The 27,586-nt window shown below is 38.3% G+C and overlaps 1 protein-coding gene across 1 annotated transcript in view; it reads right to left on the bottom strand.

The window, feature by feature from the left end:
• The window catches only part of EVC (EvC ciliary complex subunit 1), a 142,536-nt gene that overhangs the window by 38,076 nt on the left and 76,874 nt on the right, over positions 1-27,586 (bottom strand). The window contains exons 12-13 of the mRNA XM_036762296.1: positions 17,344-17,556; positions 876-985 (exon numbers count right to left, since the gene is read on the bottom strand). Of these exons, the coding sequence (XP_036618191.1) occupies positions 876-985; positions 17,344-17,556 (323 nt within the window). The remainder of the gene's footprint in view (positions 1-875; positions 986-17,343; positions 17,557-27,586) is intronic.

The raw sequence follows: 27,586 nt of genomic DNA, 5'->3' as shown, positions 1-27,586 counted from the left end.
CATTCTTAAGACTCCCAAAGTGGACAGACATGGTTCTCATGCTTTGCTTTCTCTCACTGTCAGTATGCATAGAATACTGTGTATGCTCTTTCAGAAATGGAATCCAGAAATCAAACCCAGTGGTGTCCATGACTCAGATGAGCTTCTGTATACTGTTGTTGTTTAGTCATTTGATCCATGTCCAAATCATCATGACCTTATATGGGGTTTTCTTGGCAAAGATACTGGAGTGGTTTGCCATTTCCTTCTCCAGCTCATTTTACAGGTGAGGAAACTGAGGCAAGCAGGATTAAGTGACTTGCCCAGGGTCACAGAGCTGGTAAGTGTCTGAGGTCAGATTTGAACTCAGGGAGATGAGTCTTTCTGACTCCAAGTCCAGCACTCTATGCACTATAGCACCACCTAGCTGGCCGTCTGAGTACTAGACAGAATTTATTCTAATGACTCTCCTACTTGCTCACTTTGAATTGGTATTCACGGTTCAGAGGAAATACTGGCATTGGGACTCCAGTCTTGTGTGTCCATTCCATGCCACATTCTATAATGACCAGGGAGGGCAAGAGACCTAAAGCAAAGGCTATGATGCTCTATATTCATCCATATTTACCCTTCGTTCTCAAGATGCATGTGCACCATAACCACAAAGCTCCCAGGGCCTGCAGATTGTCTTCTAGTTCCCCATGCCACACACAACAGGGCTCCAGCTTCCTTGTGATGCCCCTACATGATTACCTACCGGATGTGAATCAGTTCTTCCCTTTTTCTTGCTGCCCTGGAATGGTTAAAGGGAGAGCAGGGATCTTTACTGCACCTATATCTCCCCCTGAGCCTTGCTCAGACTTTCAGTGTCCCAGCCTTTTGACTTTTATACTCACTCTTCACTGAGACCACCCAGACGGCATAGCACTCCATGGATAATGCTCTCATGTTTCTCCAAAAAGTGTTTCTGCATGATGGCAGACAAGGCATACTCTTCAGTCCATAGCTAAACAAAGGAAACGGAATTGGTGAGTTTTCCTTAAGAGTTAGAAAGACAGTTTTGTGTAGTAAGTAGAAAGAGCACTGGCCTTAAAAGTCAAGACCTAGGTTTGAATCTTGGTTCCATCACCTACCATACACGCACGCACACACACACACGCATACATACATACATATACACATATATATATACACATACATATACATATATAACTATATATACATATATATAAAACTATATATATATATATATATATATATATATATATATAAAAGGATAAAAAATATTTGGACTACAGTTCTTATGTTAGAAGTAATATGGCAAGATGGGTTAAGATGCTGAATTTGGATCCTAGAAGCATTGGGCCTGAATACCAACTCTTGGCTGTGTGACAATGGACAAATTACTTCCATGAGCCTCAGTTTCCTCATCTGTAAAAAGCCACAGTAATATCTGTGGTACTTATGCATTAGGATAGTTGTATAGCTCAAATGATATAATGCATTGAACGTGCTCTGATTTTGTGAAGAAATCACTTTGTGAATCTTTAAATGCTAGGGAAATATCATTATTATGGCTAATTAACAAATCCACAAACATTTATTAAATGCCTACTAAATGTGTAATGATGGTTATGATTATTATCCCAAATTATCTTCTAAATAATCATTAGAGCCACACCTCATTTATCCCTGAGTCACATATCCAGCAAGCCTTATTTATCTGGAGGACAGACAATGAAAGTTGTACCATGAAAATCATATAAAAAATTAAAAACAGTGTGAAAAATAGGCCTGGTGGGATAGATCCCCTTGATCTTAGGTGAGGAAAACAGGGCATAAGTCTTGGCCTTGCTCCTTTTTAGCTGTGTGATTATAAGCAAATAATTTCAACTCACTGAGTCTCAGTTTTGTCATCTACAAAAAAGGGAATCTTTTTTTTAAATAAGCTAATTTATTTTTAATTTTCAACATTCACTTCCATAAGTTTTAAATTTTCTCCCCCTTCCTCCCCTCCCCCTCCCAAAGACGGCATGCAATCTGATATAGGCTCTATAGGCTCTACATATACATTCCTACCAAACATTTTCACATTAGTCAGGTTGTACAGGAGAATTAGAACAAATGAGGGTAACCATGAGAAAGAAAAACATAAAACAAAACAAAACAAAAAAATAGTCTGCTTCGATCTGCATTCAGACTCCATATTTCTTTTTCTAGATGTGGATGGCATTTTGCATCATGAGTCTAAAAATGGGAATCTCCACAGACACATGCTCTATTGCAAAGGGTTGTTGTGAAGAAAGTACTTTGTAAACCATAAAACATGATGTAAATGGGATTTATGGGATTTTATTAGCTATAGACTCATTGGGTGAGGCGTCTGATGACAGGGTATCTTCATTTGGGTCACGGTAATAGGTATGTTCTGGAAATAGACTGATATCAAAGCTTTCCTGAGTTTCAAAAAATATGAAATTGATGAGGTAACACTTAGGTACTCTTGTCATTCTTGTTAGGATATAAACTCCTTGAGAATAAAGATTATTGAATTCTTTCTATTTGTATCTTCAGTGTCTAGTACTGTGCCTAGCAAACAGGAGTCACTTAATAATATGTTTGCTGATTGACACTTGATTATCCTAAATTACTTATGAAAATTTGTACCTATTGTAGTCAGGCTATCAGACAAAGTGTTTTGATTAAAGACCAAGTCACAGATACTAGTAGTGTTTGTTTGAAAAGTGCTGGAATAAACATGAAAGTGTAAAATTCTAGAGCAAGAAGGTCCCCAAGAACATAGAATCCAGCATCCTAGAGATTAAATGGGTCTTAGGATAGGTTATAGACTATTAGAGGTATAAACAATCTTGGGACATAGAATACAGAATATTAGAATGAAAGAACCCTTAGAGTTCAGAAACAAAAAAGGTACCTTAGAGCATAGAATGTTCAGTATAAAAAGGACCTTAGGATAGACACTAACTTATGGAAGGACCTTAGGAGATCAAATAGTTCTGCATGGATTTTAGAGATAACACAAGTGAGTCCCAGAGCACTGGAAATGGCTTGCTCAAGGCCTGCTCGGTAATTTCAGTTGTGTCTGACTCTCTGTGACCCCATTTGGGAATTTCTTGGCAAAGATACTAGAGTGGTTTGCCATTCCTTCTCCAGATAATTTTACAGATGAGGAAACTGGGGCAAAGAGGTTAAGTGACTTTCCCAAGATCACACAGCTAGTAAGTGTCTGAGGCCATGAGGCCAGATTTGAATTCAGGAAGATGTCTTCCTGACCTCAGGCCTGGTACACTATCCACTAAGTGATTGCCATAAGAGAGAAATGAACCTTAGGCCTGTTGAATTTAAGTTTAGTGAACTTTCCACTCTACAAAAGATAGAGTACTCAGTACTTTAAACTCTCACACATACACATACGTACATATGTATATATATGTATATGTTTTATATATATATGTATATACACACACAGACATGCACACATACCACCACCACTACCATTGTACACAAGGATAATAAATTTGTGAATGAATCACTTCAATTGATTGACTCATTCCCAATTCCATTACAGATAACCACCTAAATTAAGCTCCTTTCTCTTAGTTTCAATGTGACAAACAGCTTGCAGGAGCATGAGCTGTACACTAAATGTTAGCTAATATAGATCCTCTGAAAATAGTGATCAAAATACAGGACCAATAATGCAAACTCTATTTTCCTTGAAGTTGTGAGTTGCAATAATTTACTGGAAATTGCAAAGGCAGTTCATTAAAAGTCTCTGACTCATCTTGGTTAACACTTTGAAATAGCTTGGCCAAATGCTTAGGAAGCCAAGAAAATGGTCTCATTTCTGCACCCTTGAGGAATATGGCTGCCCAGATTGGCCCTATCTTTAGGACAGACACATGCTCTTTTTCTAGTGCCTGCTTCCAGGCTCTGGACAAAATAGAAACAACTCAAAATGTGCAAGTGTACCAAGGACTTAAGGCTAATGTATGCCCATATGTTTACCATCCCTTGTAATTATGCAGGAGGTTAATTTGTGAATATCTGAGTACCTGAAAGAAAGATCAAGATGGAGTCCATGGAGTCAGATGATAAATCAGGGCCCTGAGCCTCAGACCTAGGCATATTATAGTGCCTCTCTTTGTAATTTATATGCCATGGCTTAAAAATCCATCCCTTGGTAGTCAACCCTATGGTGATGATCCTCTCTGAGCTTAGCTAAAAAAGTCCTTAGAGGACAAATATACAGTCCCCCAAAGCAGCGTGGTACAGGGGGAGAAGGCATGGGACTGGATGTCCAGAAGACCAGGGTTCAAATTCCACCTCAGACTTTTACTAGTTAGCTGTGTGACCTTGACAAGTTACTCAATCTCTCTTTGCCTCAGTGTCTTCATCTTTAAAATGAGATAGTTGGACTAAGATATCTTTGAACTTTAAATTCATAACCCATATTTAAAGCTTGCTTGGTAGTATGGAAGGTGGGGATTTGGAACAGTGGAAAGAGTGACAGATTTAGAGTCAGAAGGCTTATGTAAGGAGCAAAGCCTTGTATCCCCTTGGGAAAATCATTTAATTTCTCTAGGTCTCAGTCTTCTCATAAGTGGTGGATGATATCCAAGATACCACCTGGCTCTAAAGCCAATGACTCCAGAGTTTGTGCTCTGTTGGTATGGTCCTGGGACCCTAGGGTTTCCTCCATGGCAAAGAAAAATGTGATTGAAGGAAACTGGAAACATTCTAAATTGGAACCTCCCTCTTCTCATATTTATATGATGCTTTATAGTTTTAAAAACTGTTTTATTCCAGCATGACTGTGAGGTAAGGAGTATAAGTATTATTCTTCCCTCTTCATAGAGGCAAAGATTTGTACATGGTCACATGACTAAGTAGCAGGGATCTTCTGACTCCTAGAACTCCTTGTACTACATTTTGCTGCTTTCTCTTTTCTTCTTTTCTCTCCTTGTCCTTTATTTGACTGCCTGCTTGTATAGCCCTACTTGTATTAACTTCCCTCAAAAGCTCTCAGAGCCAGAAAAAAACCAGTGTAAGAAAGATAGAAATAAACCTGAGGAAGGTTTGTGATGACAATAGACTTCCAGATTGATCAAGCAAAAACCCAGCTCCATTTTCAATGATTCATTCAAGTTTTATATTTCCCATCATGTCTCCAAAGTAAGAAAAACATAAAGATACCAATAATTTTCACTTGAGAAAAATGGGAAGGGGAAGATATCCATATAGAGTATTTCTAGTTTTCCTTAGATCTAATTTTTCTCTAGTTTTTGTTCTTCATTAAATAAGAACTTACTAAATGTCTATTGTGCACCAGGCATAATACTAGGTACACCCCCTGCCCTCAAGGAGCTTACTTTCTATTAGGGAGAAAACTACATCTACATACCAAATTGAAGGAAGCTCTGGGGATTCTAAGAATCAGAGGTAAGGAGGGAAGTATTCAAGAAAAAAGGGGGACAGCCTGTACAAAGGGAGAGAGATGCTATATGGAATGTCTTGTATTAAGAATCTCAAGTCGACCATTTGTCTGGAACATAGAGTGTATGAAGAATGTTCAATAAGCCTGGAATGGCAGACTGGAGACAGAAGTCAAACAGAGGAGTTCATACTTTATTATCCTAGATACAGGAGAAAACCACCAAAGTTTTGTTAGCAAAGGACTGACATTGTCAGACTTGATTTTTTAGGAATTTCAATTTGTTGGCTGTGTGGAGATTGGATAAGAGAGAGGGGAAAGCTGCAAACAGAAAGACCAATCAGCAGGCAATTTCAATAACCTAAACAAGATACAATGAGGAGCTAAACTAGCGGGAGGGGCACTAAGGATATGATGTGAAAGATATTGTGGGGATAGAAAGAAGACTTGGCAACTGGTTGAATTTGAAGGGTGTAAGAGAGGAAATAGTGGATGAGACTCTAAAGTTGTAAACTTGGGTGCCTGGAAGGATGATGGTGCCATGATGACAAATAGTGAATTTTGAAAGAGATTTTTTTTGGCAGAAAGGTGAGAATTCTGTTTTTGGACATGTTGAATTTGTGATACCTACATGACACCCAGGGGGATATTCCCAATCAGAAGTTTTTGGAAGATGATTGGAGTTTAGGAGATAGATATATAAATCTGGGAGTCATCTTGAAATAGGTAATAGTTGAATAAATGGGAACGGATGAGATCATTGAGAGAGAACATAAAGAAGAAGAGAGGGTCTCCCCCTCCTTCTCAGAGCATTGGGATAGACCCATACACAGGGAGTGGCATGTTGATCCAGGAAAGAAGAGTGAGAAGGAGTTAAACCAAGTCAGAGGAGAATCAGGAAACAATAGGGTCATGAAAACTCAAGGAGGAGAGAATGTCTATGAGGTGGGGATGGTCAACAGTGTCAAACCCTGCAGAGAGGTCAAAAAGAATGAGGGCTCAGAAAGGGCCATCAAGCTTGGCATTCAATGATCTTAGTAACCTCAGAGGGAGCAATTTCAATTGAGTGGTGAGGATGGAAGCCATATTGTAAGAGGTTGGGAAATGAGTGGAGGTGGGAAAGTAGGGGCAATGCCTAAGACCTCTTTTTTCTAAGAGTTTGAAAGGGAGCAGAGATGTGGCATAGGGAACAACGGAAGGATAGGAATCCACGGTCAGGGGAATTTCAGAGTTACGGATTATGTGGGTGGAACACTATTGAGTGCTATAATTTTCTTTTTGTGGGCCTGAAATGAAGGAATGATGTAGATCAGTGGTGTCAACTAAACAGGAACAGGAGCCACAAAATCACATACAGGGATCTTTATAGGCCACATTTTGAGTTAGAAAAAGACATATTGGGGACAGAGCTAAGATGGCCACTTGAAAACAGCATCTTACAGGAGCTCTCTCACAAATTCTGTCAGATACCTCTAAAAAAGTGAATCTGAGCAGATTTGAGAGAGTTAGAAGCCACTAGTAGACTGAGTGTGGCAAATTTCCAAGCCACGAGAGTTCTCAGGGTCAACAGGATGGATCTGTAGGCTGGGAGAGTGCCCAGCGCGTGGAGCTGCACTGGACCACACCAAAGCTGAAGCAGCTGTGGAAATCAGCCAGCTATCCAGGCTGGGAGAACACTGGGCATGTAAAATTGGTGGTGATCCCCAGGCCTCCCAGCCTAGGGCAGGAGTCTGTCAGAGCTACAGGAGGAAGCAGCACAGATCTGAGGCCACAAGAACAACTAATCCAGAGGCTCACAACCAGCAATCTAAAGGTTTGAAATGCAACTTCTTGAGCTTCCAGGAGCCATAATGGTGAGCTAAAATGGCTCTCATCCCTCCCTCCCTTCCTAACCCAGATAATACATACTCCTTTGGGAGAAACTTTGAAATAGAAGAGCTAGAAGTGGGGCTTCTGTAGCCTTTTAGCTTGAGAAGTTGGGGAGAGGGCCCTTGTAAGGGGCTCTTGAGAGCCTGATAAGTTTGGGAGTTGAGGCCCACAGACAGTCCCGTGGGAAAAAGGAATTATCTGGGGCTACACAGTCCGGCTTGGGTCCTCCTCCTCTGATAAGGCAGGCTGTGAACAGCACATGCCCCCTTCCAAATAAGGACTGGACATGAGTTATCCACGAGCTGTGATGCATGGCCCTGGGGCTCCTGATAGGCTTAGAGGATCATGCACGAGCTTGCTTGCACCCAGTAACAAAGGCTAGTACTGCATAAAAATCCTGCTTGCTGAAACAATAAACCGAGTTCCTTCCATCCTTGACTCCCGCCTCAAACATTGTATACCGAGACAGGTCCTTGCTGGTGAAGGACTACCAGGGGTGAGAGGCCCCCAACAGGCCCTTATCTTGGTGGTGGAAGGAGACTAGTGCAGGAAGACAAGTGTCCCCATAGGCCCCACCTCAGCAGAACAATGGGAGTTCCTGAGCCACAAGAGGGCGGAGCCATCAATCCTCAACACCAGAACCCCAGATGTGCCTTTGCACAACCAGGGGAAGTGGCAGACATCAGACATCATCGAAGAAAAAGGCTGTACCGCAGCACTAAGGGAAGAGGAGACTTTCAGCAGCCAAACCACCCCTCCCCACAACTCACAAAACCAGAGGCCATAACACACAAAGGCAATAACTACGCCCACAGTTCCCAGAACAAGAAGCCTGGAAAAGAGCCCCCTGAACCCCAGAAGCAGAAATCCACTTTAAAGCCAGGAAAGAGTTAACCAACATGAAGAAGAACTCTAGGAAACCAAGGAATATTGATTCTTTTTATGAAGACAAGGAAGATGAAAATACCAATTAGGAAGAGGACAGCATGGTCACTATATCCACATCTGAAACCTCAAAGGGAATGTGAACTGGTCTCAAGCCTAAAAAGCATTCCTGGAAGAGGCCAAGGAGGATTTTAAAAATCAAATTAGAGAGGTAAAAGAAAAAAATGGAAAAAAATTCACCAATTAAAACAAAACTTTAAAGAGTAAAATTGGCAAAATGGCTAAGGAGATTCAGAATCTAGTTAGAGAAAATGATGCCCTTAAAAGTAAAACAAACCAAATGGAAAAGAAGGCCCAGAAGCAAAATGAAGACAACAAGTCATTAAAAATTAGAATTGAATAGCTAGAAACTAATGATTCTATGAGTCATCAAGAGTCAGTCGAACAAAATCTAAAGAATGAAAAAATAGAAGAAAACGTGAAATACCTAATTGGAAAAACAACTGACCTGGAAAATAAATCCAGGAGACACAATCTAAGAATTATTGGTCTACTGGAATGCCATGATGAAAAGCCTGAATACTGTCTACCAAGAAATCATTAAGGACAATTGCCCTGAGGTCCTAGAACCAGAGGGCAAAATAGTCATCGAAAGAATCCACTGATCACCTCTGGAAAGAGTTCCCAAATTGAAAACTCTAAGAAATATTACATCCAAATTCCAGAATTATCAGGTCGAGGAGAGAATACTGCAGGCGGCCAGAAAGAAACAATTCAAATATTATGGAACTACAGTCAGGATCACACAGGATCTTTCAGCTTCTACATTAAATGACAGGAGAAATTGGAATATGATGTTCCAAAAGGCAAAGGAGTTGGGACTACAACCAAGGATCAACTACCCAGCTAAATTGAGCATAATTTTTCAGGCAGGGAGATGGGCATTCAACAAAATAAGAGAATTCCATATCTTCCTGATGAAGAGGCCAGAGCTCAATGGAAAATTTGACCTTCATATACAAAACTTAATAGAGACATAAAAAAGTAAACAGGGGTAAAAAACATTGTTAATCAATAAGGGCAAACAGCTTATATCCATATATAGGATTATATTGCTTTATATATGTTATGTGTGTGTGTGTGTACATATATATATATATATATATATATATATACACATACATATATATATATGTCAATCTTGAGAATAGTACAGTTATTACGACAATTGAAAGGGATATACATAGACTGTGGATATCAGTATAAAATAACTGATATAATGATAAGAAACATAATTAAAGGATGTAAAGAGATGGATCTGGGAGAAGATGTAATGAGATAGTACAAAAGGGTAAATTATATCACATGAAGAGGCACGAAAACATAGTATAGTAGAGGGAACAAAGGGAGGGAAAAGAGTTATATTTGAATTTTACTATCATCATATTTGGTTCAAGAAGGGAAGAATATACTCTGAGAAGTATAGAAATCAAACTTGTCCTATAGGCAGTAGGAGGGGTAAGGGGAAAGAAGGGGGAAGGGGAAGAAGGGAGGGAAGAAGTAAAAGGGGAAAAGGGTAAGAAAAGGGAGGGAAATCAATAGAAAGGTTAAACTGAGGAAGGTGGCTGTCGAAAGCAAAACTCTTGTGAGGAGCGGAAGGGAGAGGGGAGAAATAAAAGCATAAACAGGGGGGTGAAATAAGATGGAGAAAAAACACAGATAGTAATCATAACTGTGAATGTGAATGGGATGAACTCTCCCATAAAATGTAGGTGGATGGCTGAATGGATTAAAAGCCATAATCCTACAATATGTCGTTTATAAGAAACACATTTGAAACAGGGGGATACACAAAGGGTAAAGGTAAAAGACTGGAGTAGAATATATTGTGCTTCAGCTAAGGTAAAAAAGGCAGGGGTTGCAATACTAATCTCAGACAAAGGAAAAACAAAGATAGATCTAATTAAAATAGATAAGGAAGGACACTACATCCTGCTGAAAGGCACCATAGACAATGAAGCAATATCATTACTTAACATATGAGCACCAAGTGGTATAGCATGCAGATTCTTAGAGGAGAAGTTAAGGGAATTACAGGAAGAGATAGACAGCAAAACAATACTTGTGGGGGACCTCAACCTCCCCCTCTCTGAACTTGATAAATCTAACCTCAAAATAAATGAGAAAGAAGTTAAGGAGGTGAATAGAATTTTAGAAAAGGCAGATATGATAGACCTCTGGAGAAAACTAAATGGGGATAAAAAGGAATATGCTTTTTTCTCAGTGGTACATGGCACATACTCAAAAACTGACCATGTATTAAGGCATAAAAACCTCACAATCCAGTGCAGAAAGGCAGAAATAGTCGATGCATCCTTTTCATTTCATAATGCAATAAAAAATATTTGTAATAAATGACCATGGAAAGATAAACTAAAAATTAATTGGAGACTAAATAATCTAATCCTAAATAATGAGTGGGCCAAAGAACTAATCATAGAAACAATTAATAACTTCATTCAAGAGAATGAAAATAATGAGACAACATACTGAAACTTATGGGATGCAGCAAAAGCTGTTCTTAGGGGAAGTTTTAGGAGATAAATAGATAAAAAGGAGATCAATGAATTGGGCAGGTAACTGAAAAAACTAGAAAAAGAACAAATTGAAAATCTCCAATTAAATACTAAATTAGAAATACTAAAAATCAAAGGAGAGATTAATAAAATTGAAATCAAGAAAACTATTGAACTAATAAATAAAACTAAGAGCTGGTTTTATGAAAAACCAATAAAATTAATAAACCTTTGATCAATTTGATTTAAAAAAAGAAAGAAGAAAACCAAATTACCAGTATCAGAAATGAAAAGGGTGAATTCACCTCCAATGAAGAGGAAATTAAAACAATAATTAGGAATTATTTTGCCCAATTGTATGCCCATAAATTTGACAAACTTAGGGAAATGGAAGAATATTTACAAAAATATAAATTGTCCAGGTTAACAGAAGAGGGAGTAAAATGCTTAAATAACCCCATCTCAGAAAAAGAAAATGAGCAAGACATCAGTGAAATCCCTAGGAAAAAATCTCCAGGGCCAGATGGTTTTACATGTGAATTCTATCAAACATTTCAAGAACAATTAATTCCCATACTTTGTAGAGTATTTGGGCAAATAGGTGAAGGAGTCCTACCAAATTCTTTCTATGACACGAATATGGTACTAATACCCAAACCAGGAAGATTCAAAACAGAGAAAGAAAATTACAGACCCATTTCTCTAATGAATACTGATGCAAAAATTTTAAATAAAATATTAGCAAAAAGACTGCAGGAACCTATCATGAGAGTAATACACTATGACCAGGTAGGATTTATTCCAGGAATGCAAAGCTGGTTCAGTATTAGGAAAACTATCAGCATAATTGATTATATCAACAACAAAACTAGCAGAAACCATATGATCATCTCAACAGATGCAGAAAAAATCTTCTGACAAAATACATCCATTCCTATTAAAACACTAGAAAGCATAGGAACAAATGGACTCTTCCTTAAAATTCTAAGCAGCATCTACCTAAAACCATCAGCAAGCATTATCTGTAATGGAGATAAGCTAGATCCACTCCCAATAAGATCAGGGATGAAACAAAGATGTCCATTATCATCCCTACTATTCAATTTGGTACTAGAAATGTTAGCTCTAGTAATAAGAAAAGAAAAATAAATTGAAGGAATTAGAATAGGTAAAGAAGAAACTAAGTTATCTCTCTTTGCAGATGATATGATGATTTACTTAGAGAATCCCAGAGAATCAAGCAAAAAACTACTTGGAATAATAAAAAAAACTTTAGCAAAGTTGTGGGGTATAAAATAAAAACACATAAATCCTTGGTATTCTTATATATTACTGACAAAGCCCAACAGCAAGAGATAGAAAGAGAAATTCCATTCAAAGTTACTGTAGACACTATAAAATATTTGGGAGGCTATTTTCCAAGACAAACCCAGGGCCTATATGAACATAACTATGACACACTTTTCACGCAAATACAGGCAGATCTAAATAAATGGAAAAATATCAGTTGCTCATGGTTAGGCCGAGCTAATATAATAAAAATGACAATTCTACCTAAATTAATCTATCTATTCAGTGCCATACCAATCGAACTACCAAAAAATTATTTTACTGAGCTGGACAAAATAATAACAAAATTCATCTGGAAAAACAAGAGGTCTAGAATATCTAGAGTATTAATGAAAAGAAATGCTAGAGAAGGTGGCCTAGCCATACCAGATATTAAACTGTACTACAGAGCAGCAGTCATCAAAACTACCTGGTTCTGGCTAAGAAACAGGGGTGTGGATCAGTGGAATAGGATAGGTATACAAGATGGAGAAGTCAACAACTATAGCAATCTACTCTTTGATAAACTCAAAAAGGCCAGCTTCTGGGCTAAGAATTCACTATTTCACAAAAACTGCTGGGAAAATTGGAAAATGGTAGGGCAGAAACTGGGCATAGACCAATATCTTACACCATATACCAAAATAAAGTCAAAATGGGTTCATGATTTAGGAATAAAGGCTGATACTATAAGCAAATTGGGAGAGCAAGGAATAGTTTACCTGTCAAATTTATGGGTAAGGGAAGAATTCATGACCTAACAAGAGACAGAGAGCATTACAAAATGCAAAATGGATAATTTTGATTATGTTAAATTAAAAAGTTTTTGTATAAAAACACCAATGCAACAAAGATTAGGAGGGAAGCAGAAAATTGGGAGCAAATCTTTACAACTAGTGTCTCCAATAAAGGCCTCATTTTTAAAATATACAGGCAACTGAGCCAAATTTATAGGAATACAAGTCATTCCCCAATCGAGAAATGGTCAAAGGATATGAACAGGCAGTTTTCAGAGGAAGAAATTAAAGATATCTATAGGCATATGAAAAAATGCTTTAAATCACTATTGATTAGAGAAATGCAAATCAAAATAACTCTTAGGTACCATACCTCTCCTGTCAGATTGGCTAACATGACAAAACAGGAAAATGATAAATGCTGGAGAGAATGTGGGAAAATTGGAACATTGTTACATTGCTGGTGGAGTTGTGATCGGATCCAGCCATTCTGGAGAGCAATTTGGAACTATGCCCAAAGAGCTATAAAAATGTGCATACCCTTTGACCCAGCATACCACTTCTGGGGCTGTATCCTACAGAGATCACACAAATGGGAAAGGGACCCATATGTACAAAAATATTTATAGTAGCTCTTTTTGTAGTAGCAAAAAATTGGAAATCAAGGGAATGCCCATCAACTGGGGAACGACTAAACAAGTTGTGGTATATGAATGTAATGGAATACTATTGTGCTATAAGAAACGGGGGAATATATGGGCTTCATAATAACCCAGAAAGAACTACATGATATGATGCTGAGTGAGAGGAGCAGAACCAGGAGAACATTGTATACAACCACAGACATATTGAATCTGTGATGACTAACTTTGATAGACTTGGCTCTTCTCAGCAATACAAGGTTCAAAGATAGGCCCAAATGTCTCATGATGGAAAGAGCTATCTACATCCAGATAAAGAACTATGGAGTATGAATGTGGATCAAAGGAAACTATCTGCTCTCTCTTTTATATATATATATATTATATATATATATATATATATAATATATATATATATAAAAGATATATATAATATAATATATATATATACACACACACAACATATATCAGATTCCATGTCATCTTGGTGAGAGGGGAGAGGGGAGGGAGGGGAAGAAAATTTGGAACTCAGAAACCTGTGGAACTGAGTGTTGCAAACTAAAAATAAAAAAAAAATCAATATAAAAAAATTTTAAAAACACATATTAACATAATATGTTTTATTGTATTTTTATTTAGTTTGTTAAATATTTCCCAATATCACTTTAATCTGGTTCAGGCTGCACTTGGGAGTTGTGCAGGTATTTGACACCTATCATGTAGATTACAAACCTTAAGGAGGTTGATGAATTGGAAAACCAGTGTATCTAAGAGGACATCAACTTTCTGTTTACCTTCACATAAAGTTTATTCCTCATGTCTTCATTAATGAGGCAACGTGGAAAATGAGAGAGAATGACAGTCTCTAAATATCTTGAGGCAATTTAGAGCAATTAAAGAATCAATCAGTAAATTAGTTATGACTTATACAACCTGAGGAAATGCTATCTTGATCATATTTAATCAGTTGATGAGGTCCTTAAACTTGTCTGCACATGAAGCTATTCTTGAAAAAGTTCTGGATGAGCCAAGAAAAATCTACAAATAAAAAGAACAGAAAAGAAGAAAGAAAAGAAGAGAAGAGAAGAGAAGAGAAGAGAAGAGAAGAGAAGAGAAGAGAAGAGAAGAGAAGAGAAGAGAAGAGAAGAGAGGAGAAGAGAGGAGAAGAGAAGAAATAGAAGAGAAGAGGAAATAGAAAAGAAAAATAGAACTTAGGTCTGATCCTTCCCTAAAACAACAAAGTTATTTCCATTATTGACAGGCCACTGGTAGATTATAGATATTTATCTAAAGACAGTTGTTCTGACTTTGTTTTTATACCAATGTGAAACCTCAGACCAAGTATTCAAAACTAGTAAATACTGCCTTTCTGATTACCCACTTGCCACATCTCTCATAAATAGTCTCATAAATGGCATCTGGACATTCCACATGCCCTCAAGCTCCCAGATTTTCAATGAAATGGCAGGCTTCCTCATCAGCATCCATTTTATTCTCCTACTCAAAAACTTTCAGTGATTCCCTGTTGCCTATTAGGATAAAACACAAACCGAGACTGGCTCCTTTCCTGTTTTTGTACATTTATCGAGCCTGTCTTCCATCTCTAGAACACAATTCTTCTATTTCCATTTCTAAGGCCCCATTTAGGTGCCACTGCTTCCAAGATGATTGGATTCCAAGATTCCTGATTCCTCCATGAGAAAAGTATGATTTCTTTCCAATTTTTTTTAATAAATTTCTTTATTTATTTTTAGTTTACCACACATGGTTCTACATAGTTTTGAGTTCCAGTTTTTCTCCCCTCCCTCCCTCCTCCCTCCCCAAGACGGCATGAAGTCTCATATAACTGTCATGTATAACTTCGCATTGAATTAATTTATGCACTAGTCAAGTCGTGGAGAAGAATTTTGACCAATGGAATGAATCATGAGAAAGAAGAAACAGAACAAAAAAAAAACCCAAAAACAAAAGAGAAGCAGAAAAGGCGAGCATGTAGTGTGCCTCAGTCTGTATTCAAACTTCGCAGTTTATGTATTATATGTCTTATGTATTGTATATCTGAACCTCACCTTTTCTCCTAACTCATTCTGCCTTGTATCATACTTATCTGTCTTCCTAATTTATTCCTCTAATAGAGTATATGCTCCTTGAGGGTAGGGGCTTTGTAAGGTTTTATATACACATATACATATACATATATATGTATATATATATATATACACACACATATATATGTATGTATGTATGTATGTATGTATATATCCCTACCACCTAGTACAGGATGTTGTACATAGTAGGAATTGAATGTTTGTTGAATTGGACAGAACCATCAAATGTTTATGCATTTAAAAAATTCAGGGTATGTTAAGTGAAATTAGTCTATCTATGGCTTTAAATGAAGCATGGCTTCCGAATGCAGCTGGTTTTAAATAACAATATTATAAAAAACACCATGTGGTTATGCCTGGTAAGCAAGTGAAGCCTCTGAACAAAGCTCATCAATCTATCTATCTGACCTGTCTATCTATCTGTCCATCTGTCTATCTGTCTATAGCTAGGTCCTAATTAATATGAATAATGAATCCTGTGACGTGGTCTCATTTCTTTAAATTTGCAAGTTGATTCAAATTTGAAATTTTAATTATGTAAAATCTGTTCATTGGTTCCAGCTTAATGGAAATATAGAGCACAACTTTCAAATACTGTGATCATTTCACTAGATTCATTAACACTAATTCAGACCTAGCACACACACTCTCTCATAACACCTATATGTAATATATGTGATGTATATATATGTAATGTGTATATATATATGTAATATATATATGTAATATATATGATGTATATGTATATTTATACATACCTACATATATGGATTTGGATATAAGCATACAAATACACATGCATGCACACATATAAGTGCATGTACATGTATGTGCATTACATTGTGCCTTATTGTTTCAACAATCTGGCTAGCAGCTTCTGTGGGGGTGTAAGATCCACCAACAACCAGTACCCAGAAAGCTGCCAACATGCTGCAAAAGCACAGGTTCTTTTGATCTGCTTTAGTAAGGAAAGCAGCGTTAAGGGGTTGACAAACTTACTTTAATTCAGCATACAAATATCATTCACTTAGTTCAGGGGAAAAGACCAGCACCCTGAGCTTCAGAGCAAAATACAAACAAAGTACAAACGTGAACAGACAGACCAAATACAGATTCATAGTTACCAACATCTAGGTTCAGCCCGGGAGCTCATGAAAGCGGCTGGCCCAGAGTCACACACGCCACCATTGCTGTGGGTAAGAGCTCCAAAGATGAGAAAGCCAACCCCTGGTTTTATATCTTTTTCAGGGTCAGGGGTGAGTCACACATGCGACTCACCCATGTGACCTAAAATCATCACAAGGAGGCAATTTAAACCCATGTGGTCTAAGAGCCTCTGATGTTCCAAACCTATCACTCAAACTCAGGTATAAACTAGGCCCTCCCTTAGTTAGCCTCATCTGGGGCCCCACCTTGGTTACCAAGTCATACACACATAGGTTTAGCACCTAATTGGGGTTTGGGCCTGGGGCTTAGCACCTAGTAAGACTCAAAGACACTTAATCATTTTAAAACAGTAAGAAAGTCCCAACTCAATTGATATTACACTTATGTAAATATTTCTATCAATGTGTGTAAAATATAAATATATGAAAATGTGTACATTATATTGTATTATGTTATGTTTTCTCTATATATTATATTGCATTTATGTTATACGCAGTATAATGTATTTATTATATGTTCAAATACTTTTTTCTATTTTTACAATCTCGAGATGTCAAATTTTCAGAGTGATGTTGATCTGACAATCAAGTATAATACCTGTTTCTCTTGGTCAAGTAGCTCTTTAAAAAGTGTCCATTGCTTTTTTCGGAATCGGTTCGACTTCTCCAAGTCAAGGGCTCCACTGTGTTGAACATCTTGCTTCAAGTGCTCACATTCTCCCAAGGAAAGGCCAGTCACTCCAAAGAGAGTATGAAGAAACGTTTCTTCTATGAGTTTTTCAAAAGTTTGGATGCTACTGCTATATAGCTCCTAAAAAATCAAAATCAAAATGAGCAGAATTGATCTTTCAGGATTACACTGTCTTGGAACAGTAATTGGGGGCCATGTGGGGTGGTAGAAAGAGGGTTCGCCTTGGACTTGGAATCCAGGCTCTGACACTTAGTACCTATTTAATTGTGGGTATGCCATTTTCTCTCTCTCTGGTTTCTTACTTTCTTATCTGCAAAATGAGGACTCTCAAGTCCTTGACTCCTCTCTCTAGGAGTGCAGTGTTGCCTGGCTGGAGTTTGGATAGAGAGGTGGCCTAGGGTTCAAGTCCTACTTCTGACACAGATGAGCTAGGTGACCCTGAGTGAGTCACTTAACTTTACAGCCTTCGAGGTAACTAAGACTATAAGTTTCATAGCCGGTACAGACCTGCACCTGTAAAAGATGTTTCCTCATTGGAACTTCCTTATAGCAATAAATCACAGGCTTGACCTCCTGCCTCTTTCTCCTCCCTTACCTCCAAAAAGAAGTAGGTTGAGATGATCTCCAAGGTAGGGGTTCACAAGCTTTGTGCATGTGTGTGTGTCTTGCATTCATTTGGCAATCTGGTGAAGCCTTTGTACCCCTTCTAAGAATATTTTTTAATTGTCAACCTTTATAACACCTAGCATTTAAATAGTGCTTAAGCCTTGAAAAGCACTTTACAGATATCATTTCATTTTATCTCCACCACAAGCCTGAGAGATAGCTATTATTATTATCACCCCCCCATTTTACAGGTGAAGAAAGCAAAGCAGAGAGATCATTGCTCAGGGTCCTGTAGCTAGTGTGTATCTAAGGCTTGATTTAAATTCAGGTCTTCCTGATTCCAGGTCCAGTGCTCCATCTACCATCCCACCTAGCAGCCACTAATTTTATAAAATAAAATACATAGGATTACAAAGTAAACCAAAAGTTGGAGAAACTAAAGATGCCTTTTTCCCATCCCAAATCACAGACCACCCTGAAATCCATAGAGAGCATGTTAAGAACTCCAGCTCTAATGTGCCTTCTTTATATCTTTCTGTTTGCTTTACAATAGCAATGTGGTGCAATGGGCCTGGAGTCAAGAAGACCTGAGTTCAAATCCAGCCTCAGACACTTACTAGCTATGTCACCCTTGCCAAGACACTTAACCATCTGCCTCAGTTTCCTCATCTGTAAAATGAACTGGAGAAGGAAACTGCAAACCACTCTAGTATCTCTGCCAAGAAAACCCCAAATGGGGTCATGAAGAGTTGAACACAACTGACGAACAACTCAACTTGCTTTATATTTACTTGGGCACATGTTGTATTCTCCTCTCTTTTCTGCTCACCCAGTGGAATGTAAGCTCCTTGAAGGTTGTCACTGTTTGATTTTTATCTTTGTATCTCCACTGCCACACCTAGAGCCTTGTTCACAGCAGGCACTGTTTACTGAAATGAATCAAATTCCAGCTCTAATGAACCAACTCCTGGTAATGAGACTTGTTTTAATTCCTTTCATCTGATATATTGAGAGGATCCCCTACCACTCTTTTTAGAGACCAATGAGACAATACTAAAATGATCTGAGGTCTTACCAAGTTCACAATGTCTGGAATCAAGGGCTTGGTGAGATAGTGTAATCAGAAGCTAGACAAAGGAGACAAAGATGAATGCCTGTCGTGATGTGCACTTCTTTGAAGCCTTCATCTCAAGTAAGAGTTCTTTTCTTTGGTGAACTGAAGGTCCTCCTTAATCACCAAAAGCTCTCTGGGAAGGGCGGCATCCTAAATTATCACCAACTCCTTTACGACTGAGCTATTAGAACCCATTCATAGTAAATAATCAGAATCCATTTACACTATACTATTCCTACTAAGCTATCAGAATTTATTAATATTTCCTGGCGAATTAGTGCATTTTACATACACACACACACACACACACACACACACACACATGCACACACACACCATCCTTATAAGGAAGGATGAATTAAGGGAATAACAACATTTGAAATGTATGATGCAGATCACATACCCCCTACCCACCCCCCCCCCCAATCATTCCCTTTTCACATTTTCTGCTTCTATTTGTTTTTCTCCTTTGATCTGCTTTGGCTCTCTAAAGTCGTCATTTTGCCTTTTCCCTATCCCAGCAAGAATTTGAAGTCTATGATCCACTGTTATCTCCAAGGGGTCAGAACTCTTCCAAGTTACTTTTGAAAGGTTTCCAACTCCCTGGTTAAGACCTCACATGTCTCTAATGAACTTACCTTGTAATATTGTGCATTGAAATTATTTGTTTATGACATGTCTTCCTAATAGACCAGGAATTCCATCAGTGGTTACCTTAACTTATCTGAACATTGTATCTCTTCTAGTGCCTAGCCCAGCTCTCTGTACCCAGAAGGTATTTAATAAATGCATGGGATGTGGGAGCTCATACCTGTAATCCCTGTTACTGAGAGGGCTGGTGGATCCCTTGAGTTTGGAAGTTCTGAACTTCAGCGTGCTAAGACAATCAGGTGTATGCACTGTCTAGCACCAACGTGGTGAATGCCTGAGAGCAGTGCCTTAGGAGAAGCAAGCCAGGCTGGGCTGAAAATGAAACAGGTCAAAAATCCCATGCTGACAAGTAGGGAGTTGGCCCCATGAAAAGGTGCTACACTGAGAGAGACAGGGAGACCCAATCTGCTCCCCCCTCCAAAAAACACTGGGGGACTACCTCACCATAGGTAGGGAAAGATCCTTTAATGGGGAATGCAATTACATATTTTTCTTATGAAAGAAAATGAAACTTCTATTCAGAGATTTACTGTTCATTAAAATACTCACAAAAGAGTGATATGTTGTTTTCAGAGATATTATCATTTTTTAGTTTCTTTCAAAATTCCTTTTGTTAGAGTATATTCTCCATTTCATAAGTGTTCTTAAATTAGTCTATATGCAGGATGACAGATAATTGTAAAAGTTTTTCCAAACACCTCAGCAATGAACTGTGTTTTTTAAAAATATTCTGAGATAAAATCTAGACTTCATCTGTATGATGAGGATAATTAGACATCCATTACCTCTCGTGGGGCTGTTGGGAGGATCAAATGAGATGATGCATGTCAGCCCCAATCATCATCATCATCATCATCATCATCATCATCATCATCATTAATTACGCAAATGGCAACAATATTGGGCAGTAGAAAGAGCGCTGGATTTGGAGTCAGAAGACCTACATTTGAACAGCAGGATGGATGATCACCTTTGCTCCTTCGCCCTGTTCATCTGTTCTTCACATCTCCCCATCTCCTGTCCCCTGAAGGCACAAATGCCTTCCATATTTCATCATTCTGTTCCATAGTCTGGAAGCCTCAGACCAGGTTTTACCCACATTATACTGTCACTTCTCCACTAGACCTCTCCTCCTGTGTCACTGTGGCCAGAGGTTAGCTGTGAGTCCTCAAAGGCCAGGTAAGCAAAGCAAAATGACTGGCAGGTTCTATCAAGCTGGGAAGGCTTCAGATAGAGGCTGAAATACTGATTCTATGAAGACCAAATTAGCTAAACCTGAAGAAGTTCCTTACCAGAAGGCTGGCCAACAGGTGATGAATTATTTGACTAACTGATTTTGGCATAGCAACCCAGGAAACCATATACTAAGGAGTAGTCTTTAATAACAACAATAATAAAACTAGCCAACATTTATATAACACTTACAATGTATCAAGCACTATGCTAAGTGCTTTACAATTATTAGATTGTCACAGCAACTCTGGGAAGTAGGTGCTATTATTATTCCAGTTTTACAGATGAGGGAACAGAGGCAAAAAAACAACCAACCAAAACAAAGAGGCTATGGGACTTGCCTCAGATCACTTGCCCTGAGGACAGGAGGTAACCTGCTTATGGACTAATAAGAATAATGGTTTAGTCACATAAAATAGAATATATAAAGTGACAAAAGAAACCAATTACATTGAAATAATGATGCATTGTTTTTCAAGTTCAAGTTCATGCAACCCCTGAAATAAGTCTGTAGACCCTGAGTTATAAATTCCTATAACTCAACGTGGCAGTATGGTGCCCTTTTTCTAGAGAGGGTGTTCCTAATATCACAAAACCAGAATTCTTTTAAATATTGTAGTACATTTCAAAGGCTGTGTGACAGCTGCCAATTTCTCTGACCCCTGAGAACTTTTCAACTTAACAGCTCAAAAACTATCTTCCTCAAGTTTCTTCACATTCCTTTGATAATTCCTGATTGCTAAGTGAGATTCTGCTGGTCTCTGAAAGACCGGGGTGTATTTAATTTGGTGGATTTAAAAAATTTTTTTCAAATGAAAAGAAGTTTTAAAAAATTGTTTTTTTTTAAAGGAACCATTCCCTCCCCCTAAAAGTCCAGGCTACTCTGCTCTACCATTTGGCCCTTCAATTAGACATAATGCATAACTTAACTCAATTTTATTGATGCTATCAAGCTACTATATACTCAAATAGATTTCTGATCTCATTGATTTGGAAGTTCTCTCCAAGGATGTAGATTACAATCTATCCATGTCCTCCCATAAATTGGCCACAGGGGTCCACCCAATGTGCTGGAGACCTTCTTTACTATTTCTTGACAGTGGAAAGGCACTAATGGAGCAGCCTGGGCATTTGTTCTTGACACATGAGCAGCTCATCTTTATTACAGTTATTATCACCATCATCATCATCATTTTCCTGTCACCTGATTCCTTGATGATGTCTTTCACTGCTGTTCTTTAGAGTCCCTCATCAGTTATGTGTTACAGTCCACTCACACTTACCATGCACTTTGCCATTTCCTTCTGTTTGATTCTCATTTTAATTTCTTTGAAGAGACTCTTCTATTTCATGTTTAATACCATACAGCAACACTATTCCAATGTTGTATTAGTAATATGAGCCTCTGCTTTCACGGGAAGCTTAAGATCATTAATAGAGCTTCACAATTTCCTGAAGGCATTCCTGCACATTCTCTTCTTGTTCAACTCTGGGTTCAGCTCATCACCCACCAGTATTTTAATATCAATCAATTCACTGAATGAGAGGATTTTTACAGATGCTTGAATTCATTTCAGTATCGCCTAGTAAGTCTTAACGTTCCTCCTTCCTTTCCTACAATATCACCATCAGTATAGAAGGTAAAGGAAGCAATATATACATAAGCACCAATTTTATGTTTTTCTTTGTTTCATGAATTGCCATGACCAGAGAATCTAATAGGAGTGTATCATGGTTCTTAGCAAGCTTTTTAAAAATTTTTTGTTATCCAAGATGACTCTCAAAGGAAAAAAATAACGAGAAAGTGGGTGATATAAATTTTTTTTAAAAAAAATCAACAACCAAGCAAACAGCTGTACAAATATAAGATAAAGGGAGGGAAAAGGTAAAAACATGTTAAAAAGAGATCTGGAGGTTTTAGTGGGCTCCAAGCTGGTGCCATATAAGCCAATAATGTAATATAATAGCAAAAAAAAGCTCGAGATATTTCCTTGAAAGAGTCATAATGTTTGAGATTAGAGAAGTGATAGTCCCACTCCTTTGGGTAGATCAAGTCACATCTGGAGTATTGTGTTCCATTCTAGGGCTCATATTTTAGGAATTGGTAACATGAACCATGTCCGGGATAGACTGACCGAGGATTATGAATGCCTCAAGATGCCACGTAAGGATCAGTTGAGGGAACTGGGGATGACTAGCTTGGCAAAGAGAAGACTTAGGTAGGACACTAAAGTTATCTTCAAGTATTTGAAGGGTTGAATTAGCATTGTTCTGCTTAGGCACAGGGGTCAGACCTAGGAGCAATGGGTAGAAGTTAAAAAGAACCAAGATTAGGCTCAATATAAGGAAAAACTTCCTAAAAATTTGAACTATCGCAAAGTGGAATGAGAAGTCTTAGGTGATAGTGGGTCCCTCTTCACTAGAGGTCTTTAAGCAAGGGCTAGATTCGTATTCAAATATGGTTTGGACTTGATGGTCTTTGAGGTCCTTACCAATTCTAAGATTCACTGATTCTGGGTCATCTGGGCTGAAATGTTCCTAAACTGTAATGCTTTCTACAACATTCCTGCCAAAGGGGAAAGAAGACAAAACATAAAAGGGGAGTTGAGTGTCTCTGGTAGCCACAGCCATTTGTAACATTTCCCTAAGCAAGGGAATTCTAGGATTTGGTTTAGCATGCACGACTCCCCTTGCCTGACAAGTGAGACCAGACAGTGAGGCTGCCCATCCAGAGGGTAGTGTTTTGGCAATGTTTCATCTAGCCTCTGGAAATGCTGATTTTCTGTCGGGAATCAGGTTGGTATTGATTCTTCTCTCCTTTGAGACTGCTTTTCCACATAGCTACTTTGGGGTACTTGAACAAATGTAATTGAAGAGTTGCCTTCTCTCTTAGGCTTTTATAAAGCAACAAAAATGAAAGCAGCAAATTAAGATGACAGTTAATTTTTAAGTCTATAAAGTAGATTGGATGCTGTTATTTCTAATAAAAAATGGTGAAGGACTTTGACTTCCAATATGAAATTGTCCGATGGTTCATTCTTTTTACTATCCTCTGATAAGCAAGAAAATGCACTTCTTTCCCCTTTTAATTTTGACATTTTTTCACTGTGTAAATATTGATTTTCTGCCTTGAATAGAGCTAAAATTAATTTGTTTTATTGCCTACTTGACTGCCTCAGCATCTTTGAAATGGCTAGGATAGCTCTGGGGAGATGAAGACTGAGAATGGACTTTTGCCACACGACTCAAGGCATCTATTAATAGAAGCATGGTGTCTAGAATGAAAGAGGTAATAGTCCCAGTGTCCTCTGCTTGGATAGATCACCTCTGAACTGTTAAGCATAGTTCTGGGCACCACATTTTAGGAAGACATTGACAGCTTGAAGAGCATCCATAGAAGGGTAATTAGGGATGATGAGGGGATTGGAGCCCAGACCCTGTGAGAATTAGTTTAAGGAAATGGAGATGTTTAGCCTGACAAGAGACTATTAAGAAGGGCAGAGGGGTTTCGTTTCTTCTTTTTCATGATTCATTCCATTGGTTATAATTTTTCTTTACAACTGGGCTATTATGTAAATAAGTTCAATGTGAAGGTATATGTAGAACCTACATTGGATTACGTGCTGTCTGGTGTGGGGGGAGAGGGGAAGCAGAGAGGAGAGAAAATTTAGAACCCCAAAAAATTGTGGAACTGAGTGTTGTAAACTAAAAATAAAAAATAAATTTTAATTAAAAAAATATTTGAACTTAAAAAAAGGACAGAGGGGGAAAGAGCCTGATGGCATTTCCCAAGAGAGGGGGAGTAACTTGCCTAATGTCGTACAGCTACTAAGAGAATCAGGCATTCAGACTTAAAATCAACATCTAATATACTCTACACTAAACTGCACTGCCAGCTCTTTTCCCCCAAAAGGTAACAGAGAATATTTCATGTATCCTGTCATTCAGACAGAGCCTGTGCTCTGGATGTGCATGGAGAACTCTCTCAAACATCTAGGAGGGATTGGACTAGATAATCTCTGAGGTCATCTCCAGCTCCCAGAGTCTATAATTTTAAGTCCATTCATTATTCAGCAAATCCAGTCAGCTGCAGAACATTTCTAAGCTTCCTCAGAAAGTGGTAGGAAAAAATATGCCTCCTTAAGCAGAACTGACCTGTTAATTAAGGTTGTTCAGAACGACTGTGAGAGAGAACTCTGTCAGCAAATGCTGGTGGAAGAGATATGTTGGCCAGAATTGGCCTGCGCCTATCTCAGTGTTCATGGTAAGCGCTTAATACAGTTTGGCCTATTCATTAGAATACCAGTGCCTTAGGACTGAGCATCAGGACAGTAATTTCTTGAACCCTCAATCATTTTTCCTTTGCTACTCCAGAGGAGAAGCCGATAGGTCCAGTTTGGACATACTATAAATGCAGGGAGATAGAGGTCCGAAAGAGAAACAGAATGATGTTGTATATAGAGTGCTGGACTGAGAGTCTGAACATTTGGTGTTAAATTCTGCCTCTGCTAATTGCTAGCTACATGGTCCAATTACATCCATTCTCTGGGCCTCATCTGTAAGATGATTGGATCAGATACAGCAATAATAGTAATAGTAATAATAATAATAATGATAGGTCTTCAAAAGTCCAGGTCTGTCCCTCTGTCCATTGTGCTGACTAGCTGATGATTAAGTTCTGCTGCAACTCAAAATCCTATGACAGGCAAAAGAGGGATTCATTAAGCAATCCAAAATTATTTGCTGAGGAGTCTATGTGCTGGGCACTGAGCTTGGGGCATTGAGGTTTAAGAAAAGGAAGGAGACATGCTCCATGTACTCACGCAGTTTCCATTTTCATAAAAACAACAACAGATATTTATATAGTCATAATAGTCACAGTCTCAGTGTAGTTGATAGAGCTGGCCTTGAAGCCAGGCTGACGTAGTTCCAAACCCTGCCTCTGATAGATACCACCTGTGTGACCTCCGCAAGTCCCTTCACCTCTCAGTGAAAAAAAGTCAATAAGATTATAAATTGCCAAGAAGGTACCACCCTGCATTGGTGCAGGCAGTTTCTCCACCTAGGAGTTCCCTATACCAATAAAATGAAAAGTTCAGTTCCCATTCTAATTAATAGTAATAATGATAGTTATCAAGTTACCATTTTTTAGCACTTTAAGGTTTAAGGTAAGGTCTACATATAGCATCTGATTTGATCCATAAGGTAGATGCTATCATGAACTAAAATATTATACAGTTGGGAAAACTCATTGAGAGTGTTTAAGTGACTTGCTCAGAATTACACAATTAGTAAATGTCTGAAGTGGAATACAGACTTCAGTATTCCTGCCTCCACATCTGGTTCTCTCTCTGTTTTGCCAATATAAAGTACTTAAATGTTTGTCGCGTGTTTTACAAACATCTCAGTGAGTTTTCACAGTATTGATGTGAGGAAACCAAATGTTAAGTAACACGTCCAGTCACAGACAAAGACCGTGTCTGAGGTAAGGTTCAAACCTAGGTCTTTCTGACTCCTAGTCCAGTACTCTATACACTATTCCACCTTGTCTATATGTCATAGGAGAGATAAGGCATACAAAGATAACCATACCAGGAAGGACAGGCCAAATGAGTGGGGCAGACAGTAAGTGCTATAGAAATCTGGAGAAGGGAGAATAAAAAGCAATGAAGGACGTGAGGTCAAGGAAAGCTTCATAGAGAAGGCAGCACTAGGGATGGGACTTGAGAAAGGCAAAGTTTAGCAGGTAGAGAATAGGAGAGAAGACACTCAAGGTAGGGAGGGCTGCATAAACACAAGAAAACAAAAGTGTTTTCAAGGGGGAGTGAGCTGGTAAATGAGTCTGCCTGGATTGACTCAGGAGGCAAATGACAGATGAGGCTGGAAAGGTTGTGTAGCCCATGGAAGGAACTGGGAAAAGAGGTATTCATTTCTTTAAGTATAATTGTAATTTTTTCTTGGTAATGTGGCAATGTTAGGCTGCTCTTTAGTTTCTTCTGCCTTTCATCAGAGAAAAATGAAATTTCTTCCTATGAACACCAGGTCCTGATTCTTATAGAGAGGAAGGGGTTGATTGATCATTTTTATATCATATAAGAAGGTACCTTAAGATGTGAACTAACCCAACCCCCTCATTTTACAGATGAAGAAACTGAAGATGAGAGAGGGAAATAATTTGCCCAAAGTTACACTGCTAATAAAATGTCAGAGCGGGGACATAAAACCTCAGACTTCTTCTTACTTCAAGCCCTGGGCTCTGGGGAAGATCATTAACTCTTTCATGACATAAATTAATATCTAAAGCAGTTTTACTTATGAAATAGTCACAGAAAACAAAAGAATTACATGATTGATGGATTGAAAGCCATTAAATGAGGAAATGGGCATTAGACTAGGAACAACCTAGGTTCTAGTCCCAGTTCTAGAGGCAGCTGGGTCGTACTATGGATAGAGAGGGGGGCCTGGAGTTGGGAGGACCTGAATTCAAATCCAGTCTCAGATACTTATTAGCAGTGTGATCCTGGGCAAGTCATTGAACTTCTATTT

The sequence above is a fragment of the Trichosurus vulpecula genome, chromosome 6 (assembly GCF_011100635.1).
Source record: "Trichosurus vulpecula isolate mTriVul1 chromosome 6, mTriVul1.pri, whole genome shotgun sequence".
In the NCBI taxonomy this organism is placed as follows: Eukaryota; Metazoa; Chordata; class Mammalia; order Diprotodontia; family Phalangeridae; genus Trichosurus; species Trichosurus vulpecula.
Note: the sequence above shows the minus strand (reverse complement) of the source record. Positions and strands in the feature narration are given on the sequence as shown.